The sequence below is a fragment of the Silurus aristotelis genome (genome assembly GCF_946808225.1).
Source record: "Silurus aristotelis genome assembly, chromosome: 14".
NCBI lineage: Eukaryota > Metazoa > Chordata > Actinopteri > Siluriformes > Siluridae > Silurus > Silurus aristotelis.
In genome coordinates, this window is record NC_139587.1 from 24,386,186 (window position 1) to 24,402,411 (window position 16,226).

At 38.4% G+C, this 16,226-nt stretch overlaps 1 protein-coding gene across 2 annotated transcripts in view; it reads left to right on the plus strand.

The window, feature by feature from the left end:
• shank2b (SH3 and multiple ankyrin repeat domains 2b) overlaps positions 1-16,226 on the plus strand; it is a 181,533-nt gene that overhangs the window by 125,764 nt on the left and 39,543 nt on the right. For both annotated transcript variants that reach the window (XM_083560941.1, XM_083560942.1), the window contains one exon: positions 8,544-8,625. In XM_083560941.1, the coding sequence (XP_083417067.1) occupies positions 8,544-8,625 (82 nt within the window). The remainder of the gene's footprint in view (positions 1-8,543; positions 8,626-16,226) is intronic.

The following is a 16,226-nucleotide window of genomic DNA, read 5'->3' on the forward strand; positions in this document are numbered from 1 at the left end:
GGTAGAAGGAGATAGAGGGAGACAGAGAGTGCTTGCTCCCCTTTTTTTCATATGTTTCGGGGGGGATCGAGCATTTCCTGCGATTGGCTCTACGATTTGAAGGTAACAGGAGGCCAGATGGATGAGATTCCCAGAATCAGGAAGAAGGTTCATTTCGGAGGTACTGTTTATCTTTATTGGAACTTCACATACGAGCGCACACTCGTATATGAAATCCTTGAGCGTTATGTCGTGTTTTACAAATGAGTGTTAAAAGTGTTTGGTTTATGTGCATGTGAGCTGTTACATATTCGTTTGTTCGTGCTCAGGGTGTTTAAGCTTGGAGTCTTGTTCAGATCCCTGCATCGCTTCGCATCTTTCAGGCTGGGAAATCGGTTTTGGACTAAATCACTGCATGCAACACACACACAATTATTATTGCAAAATGCACTCGCCAGCATTTTTACAATTTAATGCAATCCGAATGCATTTCGGCTTATCATAAGGTGACATGTCATAAGAAACGTATTGAATGAGAATAACTGTAATTCAGTTGACTTGCGAAGAGTTTCTTGAAAGTTTACAGATCGTGGCTGACGGTCCGTCACAGTCTCATGCAACTCAAATTACATTTAGGTTTGTATACATTTATAACAAATTTTGGCCTATTTTTATGCATTCTGTTTCAATATTTAACATATTAAAAGACATATATTAAAATGAAATTTGTAAATGCTTAGGCAACTGCTGTGGTATAATTCTTAGCCTAGCTTTAATGAACAGTTAGTCACATAAATCTGAACTTGTTCTGTTTTAAATGCTAAATAATAATGCAGCTGTTATATTTTTTTGATAGAGCTCATCTATAAGTATCATCCGAGACTGACATTCTCACAGAAAATGAGCGACTCTCTTTAAGGTTCTGTTGCTAAGTTACGTGAAATGTCATTGGCGTGACGGCAGCATGTTTTAAGACCGTTAATACCATAGCGCTGTTGAATCCTTAACTCTGATTGGTCAGAGGTTTTCTTTCTATAACGACGGCTCTGAAGGAAGTTCTGGCTGCAAGACACAGCACAGGATTGTGTTACTTGGCCGATTTGCAGATTCTACAGTAATCACTGTTTCACAGGGAATTTAAATCAATGGCTAGTAATGAACAGATTCAAACATAGTGATGCTGAATGTTGATATGGCGAATTGTTAGGTAATACACAGTTTATTGATCATTTATAAAAGACATCTCTATTGTTAGTCTTGGTAAAGTAACTTCCTAGGGATACAGCTTGTTGCTTTATAACCTATATATTTTTTTTAGTTTGTAGCTCCAATATTATGCAGCATTTTATTTCACAGACATTCCACATTTACAACCCTCAAATATAACTACAGTGAGGAAAATAAGTATTTTGAACACCCTGCTATTTTGCAAGTTCTCCCACTTAGAAATCATTGAGTGGTCTGAAATTGTCATCGTAGGTTCATGTCCACTGTGAGAGACATAATCTAAAAAAAAAAATCCAGAAATCACAATGTATGATTTTTTTAACTATTTATTCGTATGATACAGCTGCAAATAAGTATTTGAACACCTGAGAAAGTCAATGTTAATATTTGGTACAGGAGCCTTTGTTTGCAATTACAGAGGTCAAACGTTTCCTGTAGTTTTTCACCAGGTTTGCACACACTGCAGGAGGGATTTTGGCCCACTCCTCCACACAGATCTTCTCTAGATCAGTCAGGTTTCTGGCCTGTCGCTGAGAAACACGCAGTTTGAGCTCCCTCCAAAGATTCTCTATTTTGTTTAGGTCTGGAGACTGGCTAGGCCACACCAGAGCCTTGATATGCTTCTTACAGAGCCACTCCTTGGTTATCCTGGCTGTGTGCTTCGGGTCATTGTCATGTTGGAAGACCCAGCCTCGACCCATCTTCAATGCTCTAACTGAGGGAAGGAGGTTGTTCCCCAAAATCTCGCTATACATGGCCCGGTCATCCTCTCCTTAATACAGTGCAGTCGCCCTGTCCAATGTGCAGAAAAACACCCCCAAAGCATGATGCTACCACCACCAAGCTTCACAGTAGGGATGGTGTTCTTGGGATGGTACTCATCTTTCTTCTTCCTCCAAACACGTTTAGTGGAATTATGACCCAAAAGTTCTATTTTGGTCTCATCTGACCACATGACTTTCTCCCATGACTCCTCTGGATCATCCAAATGGTCATTGGCAAACTTAAGACGTGCCTGGACATGTGCTGGTTTAAGCAGGGGAACCTTCAGTGCATGCATGATTTCAAACCATGACGTCTGAGTGTATTACCAACAGTAACCTTGGAAACGGTGGTCCCAGCTCTTTTCAGGTCATTGACCAGCTCCTCCTGTGTAGTTCTGGGCTGATTTCTCACCTTCCTTAGGATCATTGTGGCCCCACGAGGTGAGATCTTGCATGAAGCCACAGTCCGAGGGAGATTGACAGTCATGTTCAGCTTCTTCCATTTTCTAATGATTGCTCCAACAGTGGACCTTTTTTCACCAAGCTGATTGGCAATTTCCCCGTAGCCCTTTCCAGCCTTGTGGAGGTGAACAATTTTGTCTCTAGTGTCTTTGGACAGCTCTTTGGTCTTGGCCATGTTAGTAGTTGGATTCTTATTGATTGTATGGGGTGGACAGGTGTCTTTATGCAGCTAACAACCTCAAACAGGTGCAACTAATTTAGGATAATAAATGTAGTGGAGGTGGACATTTTAAAGGCAGACTAACAGGTCTTTGAGGGTCAGAATTCTAGCTGATAGACAGGTGTTCAAATACTTATTTGCAGCTGTATCATACAAATAAATAGTTTACAAAATAATATATTGTGATTTCTGGATTTTTTTTTTAGATTATGTCTCTCACAGTGGACATGCACCTACGATGACAATTTCAGACCCCTCCATGATTTCTAAGTGGGAGAACTTGCAAAATAGCAGGGTGTTCAAATACTTATTTTCCTCACTGTATATTTGCAAACGATACACAAATCAAATCTACCTCATTGAGAAAATGTGGCCAACTTTAAAACACTTCAGGATGCACAGGTAACGAAGCTTGATTCAGTAATCCACACATCGTACCACTCTGTTATTGATTATTTCCCCATGTACGCAACATATTCCATAAGAGAGATGATGGAAGGTAAAACCCGCCCTTCCGTTGCTGAATTATTACTCCAGGACCTTTTGTTTTTCATGTATAGTATAATGTCTACATATGAGGTATCAAATGAAGACAATCTGTCCTGATTTTAATTGCAGTAATGGGAAGAAATATTGAAGTATGAAGCTTTTAGGTATTAAATTGGTCTTGATTATGCAATGCATTAAAATGACACTTTTTCTGTTATGGGTCATGTTTCTTGTAAAGAAGCAGGCAGTATATGTGTGTGTGTGTATATATATATATATATATATATATCTTCGTGTATTTGGTTTTTAAGGCCCATAGTGGAGGCAAAGGCCTTATATATCGCCTTATAATGTTTTTTTAATTTATTTTTTTATTTCTGCACACGGTACTTGAACAGAGATATACTTAGTGTGAGTGTGAAACTGTGTGTAAGTGTGAATCTGTGCTCAAGAGCTTTAGTGAACCGTAGCCAAAAAAAATTACAGCGTGTTTCATTAAAAGGCAGAATCTGTGACTGCTGAATCAGAATAGTTGCTTTTAAGCTTTTATATATATATATATATATATATATATATATATATATATATATATATATATATATATATACATACACACAGTTGTGCTCAAAATTATTCATACCTTGGTATTTTTATAGTGTTTTTAAGATGGTCTTCGTTTTTCATGATACCATCTATCTTACCAAGGATGATGTGACCACCACAAAATGATTCCTTAGGATTGAAGCCTTCTCCAAAACATATGCAACATCCATATGTCCAGAGACATACCCTGCTTGGTTGAGGGTGTCTATTAGAGCTTTGGTAGTGATACAGGGGTTGTTGTTTACATCTCAACAGATCTTTCTAGCGACTATAGAGGATACTTTGCGCTTCCTGCCACGCCCATTCAGGTTTTTGACATTGTTGAACATCTTGAACTTCTTGATGATACTCTGTACGGTTGATACAGGGACATCCAGTTCTTTAGAAATGGTCCTGTAGCCTTTGCCTCCACTATGGGCCTTAAAAACCAAATACACGAAGATAATGACTGATTCATTTTAAACAGGCTCGAAAGAGAATCTCTGGCCATCTCTATTGCTATACAAATGAAGTTTAGCTAACACATATGTGGGTTTGTGCATAGCAACTAATATATACTGAATACAATGGAAGTTTTGGGGAAGTAGTTTTTTTATAAATTAAAAAGGTTTGTAGTATTGATTTGATTTGATTTGTTCAAGGGGTATGAATAATTTGAAACACAACTGTGTATATATACAGTATACATATTTCAATGACAGTTTGAATCACTAATATCAATTTAAATGTTAATATCAATATATTATGGATCATGTAATATAGTTCTATAATCATATAATATTACAAATTATTCATGATAACAGTTATAAATAAAGATTAAGGCTAAGATTATATTTACACATAAACTAAATATAATAATTGTGTCGAAACTTATTTTAGGCTACATTGTGGTTTAACAGTAACAGTAAATCAAAGTCGAACTTTTCTACATTAACGATTACGTTCAGAATGAACACACACACACATTCTGCTGACAGAGCTGTATTTTCAACTCTGAGTTTGGTTTGACAGGGTTTCCAGGAACACACACACACACACACACACACACACACACACACACACACACACACACACACACTAGTCTAGTATACATACTATATCGATTTATGATTCCACATAGCAAAAACTAACATCTCTTATGAACCGGCTGTTCGAGTATAAACACTGTCGGTATGTAAGATGTTGCTTTTGAATCCCATGTAGCATAAATCACCAAAAACACAACATGAGTTGAGACAGTTAGTGTTTTGCATCATATACCAGGTGGTATCGAAATGTTTCTAGGCTAATGGTGCTAACTGGTGCTATTCTGACCACGTGCGTTACCACGTCTTTTATTTCATCATTTACAGCAAATTCTGCTTGGAACTAAGCAAATCTGTTTGACATGACATTAGATTGGCATATTGCTATGGTGCAACAAGTTGTTCGAGGTGTTTTGAGTGGCACACGCATGGAGGATGACGAGAGATCAGGAAGACCTTCGATGAAAATCTTTTTTATGATGATCGATGATACAGATTTGGCTCCTGCGGACTACACCCTCTTGTTTCGACACCATTGTGGAGATCTAGCGCAAATCACAGAAGGTGCTTGACACACTTCAAAAAGAAGTCTTCCAGGACATATTCCAGAAGTGGCAGGAACGATTGGAGCGCTGTATTGCTGTGCAAGGGACTATTTTGAAGGTGGTAGCGTGTAAATTTAATTTAAAAAAGTACTTTCTTTTGAACAGAGCGAGTCTCAAAACAATGAGGTACCAATTCGTACCTGCCGTAATGGTCTCGGAAATAAGAGAGTGTCCGTATAAACGATTAGGACGGATGACAGGGGGGTTGTTAGTGGTGTCGAATCCCACACATCATCCTGACAACTGATGTGATCAACATGCTATAACATGAACAATCCAAACTGTGCAATTTTGGAAGCTTAACAAGCCAAGTGAAGACAAAACAGAGCTGAGTTTTTCTTGAAGAAATGAAGGAGGGAAATGTAAATGTAATAGTTTGTCAAGATGGTGTGTTTCTGACATTTTTCCTATTTTGGATTCAGGCTGTGATTTATATCTGGTGTATGATTTCTCTTGTAAGATCTCTACAGCACTGATAAAGAACGGTTGTTCAATAGTTGTGTAAAAAAGCTCTGCAATTTCCCGTCTCTCATTATGGACGAGTGGCTATATGAGCCGCTAAGTGTTCCCACAAGACGCGTTCAGGTGGTCTGAAGACGGGGTCAGCATTTCGTTCCAGTCCCTGTTTCATTATCTCCACCTCTACTGCATCATCAGTGCTTCCACAGCACCGGGTCGATACCTCTCCTCCTTTAAAGCTGCTGCTCTCTGGCTTCTCTCCAGCATTCTGCCCACAGTAAAAAGCTTCCTTGTGTCTGCGCTCGAGTCGATACTCCGTGTCCACCGAAATGAGCTGACGTTTGTAACCGCTGAAAAGGGGCCCAATTTCCAGAAAGATGTCATTCGGCATTGATTTGATTTTCTGGCCAAAGACCGTGCATTGTGTTTCTTTTTTTCCCGTGATTTTTATGATTTCATCTTCTGCAGAAATGATTACTGGGACACGGTGGCATATGTTCACATATGGACACTAATTTGTGAGCAGAAGGCATTTTTTCCTCCCCTGTGCCCTTTGATATTGCATCATGCAGGACTGGAAGGCCGCATTGTGTGCAGTTGATTCCTTTTGGTCTTTCTTTCTGTTCCTCCCATGTTGGGTTCATTTCATAATGGAACATTAGCATTTCTTTTAATTATCATTTGATGGTGTGGATCAGTGGTAATAAAGGAATAAAACTCCTGGGGGCATGCTGTTATAGAAAAATAATGAACGACAGGTTAAGAGGGTGCTGCCTGACATGGTGCAGAGTTAACATAATAATTTACCTACACTATAATAATAATCATAATCATAATAATTGTAGCAGTTTTGATCATCTTTTACCACATTGCATAAACATCTCATTCCACATTGAGTCCTTATATTGGCTTTTATAATCTTAAAAGTAATAGCACCCTAACCCTCTACTCAAGGGTTTAAGGTCAGAGCTCTATAGCAGGCTACTCAAGCTCTTCTATTTGAACCCATTTAAAGCATATCTTAATAGAGCTTGCTTAGCGCACGGGACACTGTCCTGCTTGAACATGTTTGGGTCTCCTAGTTCATGTGAAAAGGTCAAAGAATGTAATCCTTCCACATCCAAAGACAAATATGTGGAAAAACTACATGCAACTACAAAAGTCTGGTATCCCAATACTTTCCCTTCACTTCACACATCACTTCACCAAGTAGGAGACCCAAACCTGTTCCAGCATGACAATGCCCCTGTGCAAAAAAAAATCAGCTCCATGAAGATGTACTCTATATGGGTTGGAGTAGAAGATCTTAAGCGGCCTGCTAAGGAGCTCTGATCTCAAACCTGTTGAACACCTTTGGCATGACTGGGAACTCTGACTGCACCCCAGGCCTCCTCACCTCACCTACCTCAGTATCTGACTTTACTATCACCCTTGTGACTGAATGAGTACAAAGCTCCACACTCCAGAATCTAGTGGAACATCTTCCCAGAAGAGTGGAAGCTATTATAACACAAATGGGTTTATAACACATTTTTATAACACATGTTTATAACACAAATTTCCTCACTGTGGGACGAATAAAGGTTTATCTCATCTTAAATGGGGACTTATAGGGATTAATGGTGAGGGCTAAGCTTTTGTCCATATAATGTTTATATGAAACGTGTATGGAAATGATAACATTAGTGTCAATCAATTAGAACTGACAGTCAGAACTCAAAGAAGGCATTATTACCTGTCCTGTGCTTTTTGTTACTGTATTATACTAGTATTCCTGTGTCTTTCTATGCCTTTGGTTGTCTGTGCTCACACTGTTTATATATACTCTCACTATAGTTTTTCATAGTCCTCTTTGCACAATACTGTATATTTAGAGTATACAGTAGGTTTACTGGTCGGCGTAAACCTCCGTCTGCACTGTTTGCACTAGGTTGCACTCGATGCCCTTTATGTAGCTTTGTGTTGTGTTGTAGCTCTATGTTGTTTAGTGTAGCACCAGGGTTCTGGAAAAAAAAATTGTCTCGTTTTTACTGTGTACTGTGTATACCACTGTGTATAGTAGAAATGACAATAAAAGCCTCTTGACTTGACTTGATTGAGGTTTTGCTCAATGTTCCCGTGTTTGGTCTTTTTATTTCATGTGTTTATGTCATGTCCCGTATGTTTGCCCATGAAAACGGAGTTTCCTTCACTTGCATCAACTTATTGCATCTTATCTGACATGAACTTTGTATGTTTTTTAATTATTTATTTTTTTATATTTTCCTTTCCTACCTTTAGTAAATTATAGTTTAAAATTGAGTACAGTTCTATTTTAATGTTGGAAAATGGAGAAATATGGAAAAGGCAAACTGGCAGTTTATGGTTCCACACGTGATCAATAACATTTGAAATTGTTTGCTGACTCGTTGACTGGGAATCATTTATGTTTTGAAGTGTGATCATGGAATCTAAAACCTCAAACCCACAGCTATTTTTACCAAATCGAACATTTCCGACTTTATAATAATAATAATAATAATAATAATAATAATAATAATAATAATAATAATAGTAATAATAGTAATAATAATAATAATCCCAGGCTGATCATGAAGCCTAAAAAACTGTACAGTTTTGCAGGAAATTCACACTGGCCTGATATCTCTGGATCATCACATTGTTCAGTTTCATCTAAATAATTGTTGTCGTTTGTGTCTTATCTGTTCAGACGCTCGAGCGGACCGGTCGGAGAGGCGGAAGCTCTTTCGGCATTACACAGTGGGATCCTATGACAGCTTTGATGCTTCGAGGTGAGACGAAAGCTTTCTTTTAAATCCTCCTGAACATGTTGTTCTGATCTTCCTGCATATCTCTATGAGTTTACAGTATAATCCTTGGGACCTAATTCCAAACTATTGCATATTCATAGGCTTTATTGGTGTCATGGCCTGCTGTTCCTTCTGACTTCCTGTCCTTTTTAGCTGCAGATTTCTCCCAGATAATAATTGACTTATAATCCTGACTCGATAGGTTTACAAAATCTTTTCTATAAATGATTTGCTATGGTTAGACTTTTTACCTTCCTCTAGTATGCTCTTCATTCTCTGACATTTCATCTCGTTTAAAGAAATGTGATGGAAACTCTTTAACCTGCAACCTTTGAGTTCTTTTTTTTTCCACTGTAAAATTTGTGTCTGCAGCCATAATTCATTTGTCATGTAGCAATTAATTAACAGCGAAAGACTTCTCATAAAGCTGAGTGCAGGAAGGGTCGGGAGCCGATTTTACACGGACCGTAGCACATCGGATGTCGTCTCATTAGCCGATTGGCCTTTCCGAAGCGCATGAATTAGCTTAGGACGTCAGGATAATTAATCGGGACGTCGCTGTGCATTTACCGCTATATTCGTTTTTCTTATTACAGTACGTATGAATTTAAGATTAATCCATAAATTATTATTCATATTCCTGATTCATGAGCATTTTAAAGTTATACTGTATATCAACTGTATGGACAAAAGTACTCGGACAACTGACTTTTCCAATCATATGTGGTTCTTCCTCAAACTTTTAACACAAAGTTGAAGGCAAAACATTGGTGTCTCTGTATATTATAGCATAAAATGCAACATAGCACTTGGAGGCCTAAACCTGTTCACAAAGTCAGCTTGAACAAGTTATGGTTTGTATGCTTTGGAGTGGAAGATCTTGAGTGGCCTGCTATAGAGCTTTGACCTCAACCCTATTGGGATGAATTGGAAAACTGACTGCACCCCAGGCCTCCTCATCTCACCTACATCAGCTTCCTACTTTACTAACCCTTAATAACTCTTTCCAGAAGAGTGGAGATTATTATAACAGCAAACAGGGAATAAATGTGGATTGGGATGTTCAAAAAGCACATACGAATTTTATGGTCGTGTCCACAAACTTTTGTCCTTATGGTGTACTCATCATCAACTGACCATCTGTCCAGCGTAGAGTAAATCCCAGTAAGATGTTACTATAGAAACGATAAAATTGAACAGAAACGTTCATATAGAATCGCATGAACCAAATCCATGTGATGAATTAGAATCGGGATTTTCACCTCTCCCTGGTATAACGCAACCCCATTCCAGATTGGGATTATAAGAATTATTTATTTTTCATATTCTAGATAAATTTACACATAATCTTATCTCATCTCATTTGATCATTATGTCTATTCAGAGTGATCAGATGGGCGAGATTACAGGAAATTAATCCGCCAACTGAAAGTCGTCTTACTCTCCGCACAAAGAGGATTATTTTATTCCAGTTTTCCGAGTCGATCCCCGTCATCTCCTGTCATCATATCATTTTCCGTTTTGTTCTGTTCCACTCCATGGAGATCACAACACAACTGTTCACGTGTGAGTTCTTTTTTTTTTTTTCTTCCGCGAGAAGCTTAGCCGAGAGTGTGAAAGCGCTCATTGTCAGATGGCTGCTTATGTAAGCGGCCCGAATACACGAGCGGTCGGTCAGCGTGGCTCAACAATGACATGGCGATGGCGTCGAGAAATCGGCGGCGTGATGTAATGGAAGGTCACGTTTAAAACCAAAACAAAAAACGATTGCTTTAAAGCTGTAGATGCACGTGAATGGATTTGGGTTAGGATTGTTAGAGAAGTGATGATTTATTAGTCTTCCAGTAGTGTGATTAAAAAATATTTTAATAGGTATATGGATAATTATATGAGATTACTCATACAAAGTGCAGTGTAATGACTAAAATCTATTTTAACATAGTGGCTTCATTTTGACATTAATTATTTTGATCTCTTTGGATACCTATTTTCCAATAATCCTACCAGTTTCTTGCCAAATACTCAAATACTGTTGATTATCGCTAATTTTTCATCACTCTGGTTGTACACAAATGTTGCAACCTCCTGAAAATCGTTTTGACGTCCATCATACTGTGAAATATTTCCATCCCGTTTTGCCACACGCGTTAGTCAGTAGAATATATTATTTCACCGTTCAGAAGATTGAAGTGGACAGAATGACTGCATCATCATCATCATCATCATCATCATCGCACTCAAAGCAATTCCACTTCGGGTTATTGATTATTAATTGCAAAATGTACACCAGGGCCTAGAGATTTAAGGAAATCATGCGTCTGATCTGGTCTGTTTTGGTATAGGCCACTTTAAAGGAGGAAAAAATCCATAAGCGACAAGCTGAACTCCTACTCAGTACACACACACACACACACACACACACACACACACACACACACACACACACACACACACACACACACACACACACACACACACACATGCACACACTACACCCCTTGCTCTGAGCATGTTGTCATGGAGACACACAGAAGGAATCTATAGTAATGCATTGCCATCTACTTCCTGATGGAGGCTCCCTGATTTACAGGCCTAAAGTTTAACAAAATGTTGGTGCATTTAATAGAAAGGTACATGTGCAGGGTGTCTTACAATTTAATAAAGCTGTGATGATGATGATGATGATGATGATGATGATGATGATTAGATTCTTATATTTCTTGATATATATATATATACATATACACACATTATTTATTTAATACATAATATATTATTTTATATATATATATATATATATATATATATAAAAAATGTTTTCAAATATTTCATCTCAATAAAATAGAATTAATCAAACTAATGCAATATACTTTTATTTTGATTAAATTGAGTAAGTTATAAAATTAATTAGATTTATTCTATTCAAAAATATTATACAATTTTATTTTATATATTATTTAACCAAGCAGGCACTTTATTTAAGTGTAAGGACTATGAGCTGAACTGAAAGCTGAACTGAAAGCTACTTATCATCATGTCAACCTTTTGTATTAAAAATATTTTAAAAAATGCTCAAATTAAAATAATATAAATGATGTAATATCTCAAAAATGTATGTGTTATTATTTATAATTAAATAAAAAAATCATTGAAAAATATATTATTTTTGTCTATTTTAAAAAATATATATTTATCATTTTAAATAATTAATATTTATGACTTTGAAAGAACCTTTTTATTTTTTTTACATTTGAAAAAAAATTTTTTTAGATATCGGTCATTTATGCTATTACAAGTGGATTGTGACCTTGTTGATCATGCTATCAATATTATATTGATATTATATCACCCAGCCCTATTTAACATCCTGCACAAAAATACAAACTTCTCTTTTTAATTCAAATAAATGTTTAAAAGTACTGTTTTGTTCTGTGTTTAAATGTAGTAGAAAAATGTACAAGTTTTTTACTACTAAGGGCTCTGTTGGTAGAATCTCTGTGCTTTGGTCTTCACCAGGGAAGTGGAAGCTCAGTGGTTAATATGTTGGACACCTAATCGAAAGGTCATTATTTGAATCCCAGCACTGCTCTGCTGCTGCTCCTGGGTCCTTAAACAAGGCCCTAAAACCTCAACTATTCAGTTGTACAAATGAGACAAATGAAATAAGGGCATCAGCCAAATGCCAAATGTGTATGTTCACCATTAACCATCCAACTGGAAAATAGTAATGCAGACTGAGGATCTGAACAGTTATTGGGCATTAAAAGTATTTAGTACTTACCATTTTTATGCCAGGATTGTTGGTCAAACTCATTACTTACTGTTACTATAAGTTGGCTGACAATTCAAAGAAAAACCCAGCCTAAAGTGTGTTAGGGCCACGAGGATCCTTCAGCATATTGTCAGTTGATGTGTCTTGGCACTGATTCTACAAGTCTCTGGAACTGTATCAGCATGACAAATATAGAAAGCTAAAGAACGATACTACTGTAAACGCTTTGCAGTCCATTTATGGCTTTGTAGGAGCACTAGTTAGTTTTAAATCTGATGTGGGCAGCTACAGGAAGCCAGTGGAGGGAGCACAGGTAGGTATACGAGAATAAAACTTCTGATGGTCTATGAACAGAACTAGCACTGAGATCTTGCTATGAGGCGAATGATTACATTTATTCCGCCATCATTTTAAAAACCTTAGAATTATAGGATTGTCTGTGTACATACTGTATGTTGGTCTCAGTTCTAAGGACTTCTTAATGGAAATATATTTTATAAGATCAGAAATACATATGGACAAAGAAATTTGACAAAATCAGATTGAATTTTTATACAGTATGTTTTACATTTTTAAAACATTTTTAAGTGAAATTTCTGTCCATGGACTGCAATGTATGATTTTATATTCTATAATAACCCAGAGCAGAAAGTTCCAATAATAATTTTGGTAGCACAATCTGTCAAATTCTGATTCATATGTTCAACAAAGTGAGGAATTAGCTCACTGGCTAAAATACCGTATTGTATTCGCCTTTTCTGTGTCCCTGGATGTACTGTATATTTTGTTTATTTGAATTCTTTTTAAATTGCATTCGAAACTAGGGCTGGGCGATATTGACAAATAACAAATCACGGTTTTAAGTCATTTATCAGATACATGATATGTGTCGCTAGCACTACTGTTACATAAAAATAAATAAATAAAATAGATTTCCCATTTTTATTTGAAATCTTAGGAAAAGATCCAAAGTTCACATTTTAATTCAAAAAAACTTCTGACTTGACCTGTTTTAGATTGACACTGGCACTGGCACATTTCTCATTGCGTAAGAAGTGCACGAAACCTGCATTCCTTGTTAGCTACATTCCGATATACCCAGGCTGCATCTCAATTAGCGTTCTAGCTCCCCTGGTGGTGAATCAGTATATGGTTTACAACAGCGGTCCCCAATCTTTTTTGCGCCACGGACCGGATTAATGTCAGACAATATTTTCACGGACCGGCCTTTAAGGTGTGACGGATAAATACAACAAAATAAAATGATATGAGCAGCATAAAAACTGGTATTTTCTAAATATAATAATAAACGTGAATTCCGGTAAATATCCAAAATAAAACATCGTTCAGAATAAATAAAATAAAATGGAAATTATGTAAATTATGTGTTCTTTCCGTGTGGCCCGGTACCAATTGGCCTATGAACCGGTGCCGGTCCGTGGCCCGGGGTTGGGGACCACTGGTGTACAATTCTGGCTCTGGTAAGGACCCTGCCTCAGTGCACATTTGGACACAGATGACTCATATTTAGTTTTGTTTTCACTACAGTATATCACTATAATAAAAAATAACACTATAATACAATATTTAATATACATAATATCATTTTGTTGGCTTAATCACTCAGTTTGTGTCAAAATATCCACCAATACCTCCAAAACCCTAGTTCTTTTTTCAATTTAATAAAATACTTTCTTTTTCGGCTTCTCCCGTTAGGGGTCGCCACAGCGGATCCTCCGCACGTTTGATTTGGCACATGTTTTACGCTGGATGCCCTTCCTAACGCAACCCTCCCCAATTTATCCGGGCTTGGGACCGGCACTAAGAGTGGCTGGGGATGGTTCCCTGACCGGGAATCGAACCCGGGTCGCAGCGGTGGGAGCGCTGCATCTTAACCACTAGACCACCAGGGGACCTATTTTTAATTTAATAAAATAATGGTGGCAAAACCTATTTATTACTATTTCCTAAAAAGTGCCACATGATTTATTTATTGTCCAGATTGAGGCCTGTTCATGAACCCCTAGCATGGGAGCCACCTCAAATCCTGACTGTATATTCTTCTGACACATTTATTACTCTTGACAAATCACCTCCTTACAGTGGCAGGATGTGCATTTGACACCAGGTGGTGTCCTGCCTGAATCAATCCACTTCTTAGTTCCTTCATTATGACACCACTGCTATAGAAACTATCAATATTATACAGAAAAGCTGTGTAACAGAGCGCTGCATCACATACCGGTATCTCATGCAGTGAGAATGAATGCCATTACTAAAGCAAGAAACCCAATGAACACAATTTAACAAGTCTTTTATCACTGTAGCTGCACCTCCCACATACATCAACTCTAGCAAAAGCATCAATATTAACCTCAAGAAATGACATGTTTTCTGTGCATTTTTTTAGTGCATTACCTTTTTTCTCGTGGGGATTTAAAATCAAGGCAAATTGTGTGGTTTTTTTGGGGCAAATTCTACAGGAAAGAAAATGCAAACGTATAAAAGGTTCATGAAACAGTTTGAAATTGTTTTAGCCGACCTTTCCTCACGACGTCCAACTTTCCTTAAAAAAGTCCAGATTGTACTGTAAGTATATCTGCAACCACATCAGTTTCCCTATCAGGAACTCGAGCTGCTTCAACAACACTTTGGGAACGCTTTCACGTGTCCATGCTCTGAATCATGTGTGTAATCTGTCCAACGGAAAGACACAATGTCACAGGCTGGGTGACGACACAACCAGGAAGCTATAAAAGCTCAAGCGATGAAGACGACCCTAGCTTCTGTTTGTTCACAAACATGAGTACCGGCTGTGTGTTCCTCCTTGCCCCAGTTTTATCACAGGGGGGATACACACAGCTTGTGTGTAGCTTGCCTGGGAGCGAAGCCTGCTCAGTTGTTCTCATTGTGGCCGCATGTCCTTGCAGACCCTCCGCTCCACCAGAGTGCTCTTTGATAAGGGCGCTCTTACTCATCATGGTTCTGGCCCTTCTTTTGCTAAGGCAAAGCGGCGATCATATGAATCTGCGGCACACATGAAGCAGCACGTATGAAGCGACACATATGAATCTGGCAGACGCGCTTGGAGGTGGGCTTCACCTGCCAGATACAGCGCCTTCTTCCAGGGTTTGGAAGCATGCCATTCGGCGGTTTCATTTCCCCTGTGAAGGGAGCACTGAGCTCTACCCCTTTTCCTCTTTTCCTCCGAGGAGAGGGAGGGTATGGATGCCAGTGAACCTGCAGACACTCCTTCATTTGAGAAGCTTTTGGAGGTGGTGACTCGTGCTGTGACTCGTAAGGATCATTCTCCAATCCAGAGCTCCCGCCACGAGGAGGTCGTATGTCACGAAATGTGTGTGGTGCGAGCACCACCAGTTGGACCCAGTAAACTGCCCGGTCGGTTCAGTACAGAAGTTCTTGCAGGGACAGTTTGCCACAGATTTGTTTTTTTCCACCCTGAAAGGTTACGTGTCGGCTATTGCGGCTTATCGTGCTCCGCTTGCTGAGCAGTTACTGGGAAAGCACCAGTTAGTGACACGTTTCCTCCACAGCACCCGGAGGCTGAGGACTTGGGTGCGACCTAGGGTGCCTGTATGGGACCTGACTTTAGTTCTGGAGGCCCTTTTTAAGCCTCCCTTCTAGACCTTCCCCGAAGTGCACTTGAAGTTTCTTACAGTTTAGACTGTATTTCTTTTGGCTATTTCCTCCGTCAGGGACCTTCAGGCCTTTTCTGTGACCCCGTCTCTCCTTGAGTTTACCCCAGGCATGGCCAGTGCTTTTCACTACCCCAAACCAGGGTATGTTCCTA